Genomic DNA, 7432 nt, shown 5'->3' on the forward strand with positions numbered 1-7432 from the left:
GTTTGTAGCCTCTAAATTGAACATCTCCTTCTTTGCAGCTTTTTCAGCAAAGGCAAGCAGAACTTGCTAGTGAGCTTGTAGGGACAACAACAGACCTGGCAGGGGATGGTCGCTGTGACTCGCCAGGCTACAGCGCAAAGTACATGACTTGCAGTGTACTAGCTGTGCAGAATGGAGCCATTTTGCACACTGCACAAGTTCAAGTCGGTGAGGTAATGCGACTCATCCTTTCCGACAACTGAGGTTCCTCCTAACATCACATCCTATCTTACGGCATTTCAACCCTTCTGCTCCAACTTCAGTGCACACGGATGCAAGTGGCATAGGCCTCAGTGCTGTCCTCGTTTAGCGCTATGACGACTGTGAACATGTGATTGCTTACGCCAGTCGGACTCTAAGCAAGACTGAGCACAACTACACCATCACCGAGCAGGAATGTCTCGCGGTTGTTTTCGCCGCTACCTGTACGGAGAGCCTTTCGTAGTAGTAACCGATCACCATTCCCTATGCTGGCTACTCAATCTCTGTGATCCGTCTAGTCACCTAGCCCGCTGGGCACTTCGCTTGCAAGAATACGACTACAGCATTTCATACAAAAGCGGCCGACGGCACGCAGATGGAGACTGCCTCTCCTGGTTGCCACCTGCCACGACGGAATGCGACGCGGACGACTTTGATCACTACGTCACTGCTTTATCTCAGAGATTTCCAAATACTCCTACCTTTTGAACCGAGGAACACACCGATCAGCATCTGGAGTCGTTCTTAGCTGCTGCTCAAGACCCAACCTCGAACAGCCAGTTTTGCCTATGCCTATGTGATGGCCTGCTATACAAAAACGTTTACTCTCGTGGCTGCTTGCTCCAGGAAAGTGTCTTGTTTTTTTCACCGAGCCCACGACCAACTTGTCGTCCCCACTCCCTGTATGGCTGCCGCTACCGGCCAACTCTGCGATTACGATACCTCATTAGATAAGAAGGCTGTGACAATCCGTTTTGCTACAGACTGTCGGTTAATTGAATATTCTTTTTGCCTTTGTTTAAACCTTGACCTGGCTTAGTATTTTACGCTGTGTTTTTGTGTAACTCTCGCCCTTACTTACTATCTCTGGAATACTTGCTTTGTTATTTTATAGTCTTCTTTATCGCAGCGTATGCTCATTGTCGGTTTTTTCTCTTGTCATTTATTGAGTCGTTTTTTATTACTATCATGTCCTGGTGTTTTATTAATTTTTTTATGCAGTGTAATTTGGACTACTACCTATATATGTTCCCATTGTGTGTTAAAAAAGTGACGCATAAATTTATTCCTTGATCACACACCAACACACGCACTTCACTGGTTGACCGGCCTAACTTTTAACTGTGTTCTCAAACCTCATAGAGGGACGACGGGTAACCGTAAAGTGGATCCCGCGCCTCTGTTATCGTTAAGGCAGGGTTTGTGACAATATAAAACAGACCAAAACTGCAGTAAAGGTATTACATATGCTAAAAAATTACAAATAGGTTAATGAGCTGCAAGGATTCATGGGATTTGCCAACTTTGAGAAAAATTTGTGGCACAACCTGCATACTCTAGTGCAGTGAAAAGAACTGCTCCCTCCCCCCCCCCCTCCAAAAGAGATTGCACGAGTGCACTCAATTCTGCTTAGGTGCAGTAATGTGAAAGCACTGCGAATTATGTCACACTGCTTAAATTGGTCCGACATTACGCTAGCAAACCTCGGCCGCACTCGTCCAGATGGCGTACGTGTATGCCATATTTACCCAGGTTAAATGAAGCAGTGGTGCAGATGGTACTTCATGAAGATCACAATGTTTGCCGCACAGCTGAACAGTATGTTGTAGTTTGAACTTGATGAAGAGAATGATGCTTACTGCACAGCATGAGAGTTTGTTGCAAAGTGCATTGCTCGTACCGTAGACGGGGAATGCCTCAGCCCACATAACCAAAGCAGAAGCCAGTGGAGGCCGCTTGGAACCGTCAAAGCCGACAGCCCACCATCACACACGCACGTAACTGGTCGGAATGCTCTGCCCCAAAGCAGGTGACCTCTTCTCCTTGGATAAGTGCTCCCTTCTTCTCTCCTTGCAAATTTCATCGTGGTCTTTTTCTGCAAAGCTGTAAATTCTTCAGTTCTGCTCCTTCTATCTGGTGCTCTGTTCTATACTGCCTTCCGTTTTCCTTTGACTATCCTGTACAGATGAATAAAATGTAAACACCAACACTGGAAAAAGCGACCATGAAAAGAAGCCACAGAAGAAGAGATATGCGGATAGAAAAGCGACAGTAAAAACTAGAAACATATTCACAGATCTCAAGGAAGCAAGATAACAAGCCAAGCTGTCGACAAAGTTCAGGCCCCAGAAATTGCAAGAGAACAAGTTAAAAACATCCTTATCAACAGTGCCAAATGAATGAATTATGAAAGAAGCTCCTCGCTCTATAAAATGCCAGAGGGATAAATATTAGAACAGGCAATGACAAGGTCTCCCAGCCCAACTAAGTGATTCCTGCGGTACAGGCCACAAAATGAGAAGCATTGGCTACCTTAGCTGGCGGAATTTGTGTACATATATTCACTGTGAAAGGAGAGCGATATAATGCACAGTTAGATACAGCTGATAATCAAAAAATAGGGGATTATGTCCAGGCATGACAGCTGGTGATAGCTGAGACAGCTAAAATAAGGCTTTTAGAGCATTCGCTCTACTTCTCCCGTGCACAAACCTCAAAGTGAATGCAATGTTGACTTTGAACTCTCACGCTGTGCAGCAAACAATGTCATCTTTATAGCTTAGACATGAGAGCACTATGCTATTGCCACAACCTATCACACCTCGTAGTAAAACTACAACACACTCTCCTCTGTACAGTAAACATCGCCTCCATCAATTTCTAATTGCAAGACATTTTCGTGCGCTACAATGATCATCGTCTTAATGTTTCATCTACTCCTTCTCCTTCATTAAACTTACGGAAATACACCATGCACATACGCCACCTCACTATAGACGGAGGTTGCAACCGTGCCAGACAGCCTGCCGAGACCATTGAACAAAGAGAAGCCAGTCTAGCCCATTGCCAAAAAGCTGAGCAAGGGTGCAAGCGAGCCAAGGTCTAAGTGGCAGCAGCAACTGTGACTGCGGCCAATGGCTAACGCTCATGAAATTTGGTTCAAGGACGGTTGAACCTGCACAACGTTTTGAAAATATGCAGCGCTGCCCCTACACTTTGGCAAACACACCTGAAAAGGACCAGCTATTACTGCAGCTTGGAGATAAGAAATGTAACACTCTGCAAGCGTATTAGACTGTAAACAAATTCAAATTAATAATTCAGATCAGCAAATCCAGGAACAAGAGTTGTGGTTTGATCTGTGCTTCACCTGTATTACTCCACTGCTGGAATGGATGTATTCTGCGATTTGTTGTCATGTATTCACAACTAGGAGTATCAATAAACAAACCTTCAAGCACTCATTTCATTGTGTCAGTATTGAGCACTCACACACTCGGTATCAATCAAAACACAGAATGCTTGTGCTGCCTCGGCACAAGCATTCTGTGTTTCGATTTTAATTTTTTTTTTCTATAAAATTCCATTCCAAATAAATGAATGTTTATGGTAGATGCTTGGAAGCATGTGCTCAAGCAGACTTGGCGATGCTCAGCATTGTCCTCCATTCTGGATTGTTTTTGGATGTGCATCTTTTTTTTTACTAGGATTTGAATTTTCTTTCCAGGCTTTATTTTTCACTAACAGTTCTACACCTTTCTTGCTTAGATATCTATAAGTTCTGGCACTTTAGAGGAATGAGATGTCTGTTCTTAAACAGTGCCACTAAACAGACACTTGACGCAGTGCATAACTTGGCGTTCATAAAATAGCATTCTCTATTTTTCCACCTTAAAAATAAACGCACTTCCATGCACCACTCGAAGCAGTGCGCCTGGCACACGTGATAATGTTTAGAATACAGCATGCAGTGAAGCGACAATCACCTGAGATTAAAGGGGAGGGTGCCTGAATCCCACGTAGCTCGCCGACGGAAATTCACGCCGAATCCGGCAAACGACGCAGGCTGGCAGGGCCACCCTGTTGCCTTCGCCCAGCCTGCCCCAAATCCACTTGGTAAACAGGCGGTAGGCTATGAAGCGGTGCTGCCTGAAAATACCACGCTTTACAGTAAACGGATCATACACACACACAAAAAAAAATAATGCGAATCTGTCACCTGACGCTTCCGCACTACCTACTTGTTTACATCTCCGTCTCCATCGATGTTCGCTCCCTCCTCCTCTAGCGCAATGTGCACAGCCCGAAGGACTTCGGGCGTTAGGCACACGGAACGCTGGAAGGATCGTAATGCAGCCGCCGTCCTGCTGGCACACCACCAGCACCTCCGGCATGCTGCGGCAGCACACATCTTCAGGTGTGGGCATGCTTTCGCAGCGGCCGCAGCGGCACCTGCGCATAAGTAAAATGTGAAAAGGCCGCGAAGCAAACACGAAACGGCATTTCGTGAAATAAGAAAGTTGTAATAACTTATGTGCAGTGGCGCGTGCGCCACGGAACGCACCATGGTAGGCCGTCGTCTCCGTTGCCAGCGGGTGGTTCAGAAGGGCCAGTCGATGGTGTGCTGCTGTCGTCGCTGTCTAGCGGATCACGAAACGGAGTACAATCATATGGATCAAAGTCCAACTCGGCAGCGGCTTCACGCAGCCTCGCTTCGAGCTCGGGATCCATGCGATCCATGGCGACCGACACCCGAACCGCCGCAAACACGAAGGGGAAGAAATCGGAGGATCGGAGCACTACCGGAAGTAAACAAACCGAGAGTCGGTGGCGTCACTTCGTGACGCATTATGGGCGGGGCGTCGGCCCGGACATTTTCTTTTTTTTTTGGCCGGCGCATCGGCATGTATGAGTTGAGGGCTACAGTGACGGGAGAGGAGGAGCGTCATTTTTAATATGGAATATCTGCGCTATTAAAGATGTTAGCCTAAAATTTTTTTGCGCTTTGCTGACTAGCGAAGGCACGCCGACCGCTCGTGCGCCTTTCTTAAGCACGGCTTCAAGCTTTTCATGGGCCCTTTAAGATGCAACTGTTGTATACTTTCCTCTTGAGCGATACCGGTAAGCTGCTAGTCATAATCTGCGAGTGCTTGCCAAATGCGCTCCATCCCAATCTTATTCTTCTTGTTATTTCCTTTTCATGGTCCAGATCTGCGGTTACTACCTGTCCTAAGTAGACATATTCGCTTACTACTTCCAGTACTTCGCTACCTAACGCCGCGATACCGCTAACGCCGCTTTTCAATGGAGGCGAAAAGCAAGGCGCCCATGTGCTGTGCGATATCAGTGCACGTTAAAGAACCCCAGGAGGTCGAAATTTCCGGAGTCCTCCACTATGGCGTCTCTCATAGCCTCAGTCGCTTCGGGCCGTTAAACCCAACAAACCAAAACAAACCAAACCAAACAGATTGTAGCAGCTGAGTAGCTTAAACAATGCAGGAGGGCGACGTTCCGAAGCTAATTATGTTCCGCTTTCGACAGCTGTTACTGTACCAAGAACAACGAAGTGGCAGCCAGCCGGACGACTCTGCGTTTCGAAATGTTGTTCGGCTATTCAAAGCGCTCTACATGCAAAATACTGCGTAGCGTACACACATTCTCCGTAGCATACCTTGCCGCCGCTCACACCAACGTTACTAGATACTTTAGTAACGTTGGCTCACACCGCGTCCGCACATAACAGAGGAGGAGGAGGAATGGCCGCTCCCCGCCCCGAGTTCGAGGCTATCTTGTTCCAATAGCCTCGGCTCAGGCCATTTATTCGACTGCACTGCGGTAAGGAAGGGATCAGGAGTTAGGTTACGGTCCCTTTATTCAGCGATACGCCCCGCATCACAGTGCAGCTGAAGAACGCCACCCCGGGCAGCGCACACACGGAGGAACAGCTGCTGCAGAGATCAGTGCCCGTCCTCATCTTGCTCGTTGAGGCTGCTCATCACTTGCTGCTGCTGCTCCGCTAGCGCCTGCTCCTTTTGCGCCAGCTGCTGGCGCGCCTCTGCGAACAGCTCCTGCTGTTGCTGTAAAAGCTGCTCGTCGGGGATGCCAAGGTTCTCGAGGCGCGTGCTACGGCGCCTCCTTTTGGCCGCCACCTCCGTGCAGTCCCTGAGCACCGCCTCCAGGTCCCGGCGGTAGGCGCTGAACCCGAGGCTGTCCAGCGCCTCCAGCACGTGTCCCGGGGAGATCATTTTCTTGTACTGCCGGCTGCAGATCCCGTTGGCCTCGGTTGAAATGTGGTGGATAAACTCCGTGCAGCAGGCTGCGATGAGGTCACGCGCCTCATTGGCGATGTGCAAGTTGGGAACTAACTCCCTGATTAACCTGTTCATGGTCGCGCGCGGGATGCAAAACTTATCGCTCCCAAAGCTCGTGCTTTCTCTAATTGGGGCCGTCTCTGAGTGTCTGGAATCCATCGAGGCCTAGTAGTTCCAAGAGATGTCTTCACCACCACTATTTCTGATCTCTCACTGTACACCAAAGCAGGTAGAAGTCCACAGTAAGCTTCAGGAAACTGAAAAGAAACATGAACCGACAAAGATGCTTAGTACACGATTGACTCGTAAAGACAAGAAACTTAAGTAACAGTTCTACAAACATTTGTCTGATCAGAGACTGAAACACGTTATTTCTGGCTTCAATATCTGCTTCTGAATCGTGAAAATAAAGCGGAGTAGCCGTTTTATGTCAGCTCACGGTGGATCGTCCCTAATTTGTTTTTCAAGGGATTTCCATCTCAACAGATATGCGTGCAGCGCGCGTTAATTAAGGACGGGACCACTGACGTAACACGACGGACGCCATTGCCGAGCATGTGCAAAAAGCTATAAGATTAACTGGACAAGGTCACCATCGTTGCCAAGGAAAGGAACGTTTACCTCCGCGGCTGCTGGAATCGCAACCTACACCTGCTATCTGAACGAGATGCGAGAGCCTATTCCAGCCACTTGCACACGCTGGTTACCTCACGTGTTGCGTATATGCGTATTAAAAGGGGACGATTTCTTGTCGAGCTCACTGCACAAGAAAACCGTACGTGGTTCGGAACGTGGCTCGGAAATGCCTCGAACTACTTGACTTGGTCCGCGATTCACCTCTTGACCGCAATTCACTTCAAAGAAAAGAAACAGATGGATCCAAATTCACGCGGATACGACACAGGTTTTCCAATTAGGATTGGCAAAGGCCTGCGCCTCAACCTATACGAGACTTGCTACTTAGAAAACATTCAGGCCGCAGACAAAAGAAAATTTCTCTATTGCCACAAATGCAGCCATGCAAACTGCATGCAATCCCTGTTAATAGAAAGTTGTTTGAAACAAAATATCGGATGTAATGAAGGGTTAGTCGTTTTCAG

At 47.8% G+C, this 7432-nt stretch overlaps 1 protein-coding gene and 1 pseudogene across 1 annotated transcript; both read right to left on the minus strand.

Moving 5' to 3' along the window:
* Positions 1–995: 995 nt before the first annotated feature.
* Positions 996–4634, minus strand: LOC146193145 (uncharacterized). Its single transcript, XM_084602582.1, has 4 exons — positions 4586–4634; positions 4263–4473; positions 4008–4170; positions 996–2198 (listed from the first exon to the last, which is right to left on the minus strand). The coding sequence occupies exons 2-3, from the start codon at positions 4430–4432 to the stop codon at positions 4014–4016; spliced, it is 327 nt and encodes a 108-aa protein (XP_084458708.1). The 5' UTR covers positions 4433–4473; positions 4586–4634; the 3' UTR covers positions 996–2198; positions 4008–4013.
* A 1344-nt stretch (positions 4635–5978) lies between these two features.
* On the minus strand, positions 5979–6491 carry LOC146193146 (protein Dr1 pseudogene; annotated as a pseudogene).
* Positions 6492–7432: the final 941 nt, after the last annotated feature.

The sequence above is a fragment of the Amblyomma maculatum genome, chromosome 4 (genome assembly GCF_055883805.1).
Source record: "Amblyomma maculatum isolate TAMU_Amacu chromosome 4, ASM5588380v1, whole genome shotgun sequence".
Lineage (NCBI taxonomy): Eukaryota > Metazoa > Arthropoda > Arachnida > Ixodida > Ixodidae > Amblyomma > Amblyomma maculatum.

Bases quoted from the DNA above. Each gene is read 5' to 3' on its own strand.
- LOC146193145 (XM_084602582.1), bottom strand. From the start codon at position 4,432: ATGTGTGCTGCCGCAGCATGCCGGAGGTGCTGGTGGTGTGCCAGCAGG. The intron at 4,171-4,262 runs GTAGGTAGTGCG...TGGTATTTTCAG, and splicing joins GGAGACGGAGATGTAAACAA to GCAGCACCGCTTCATAGCCT.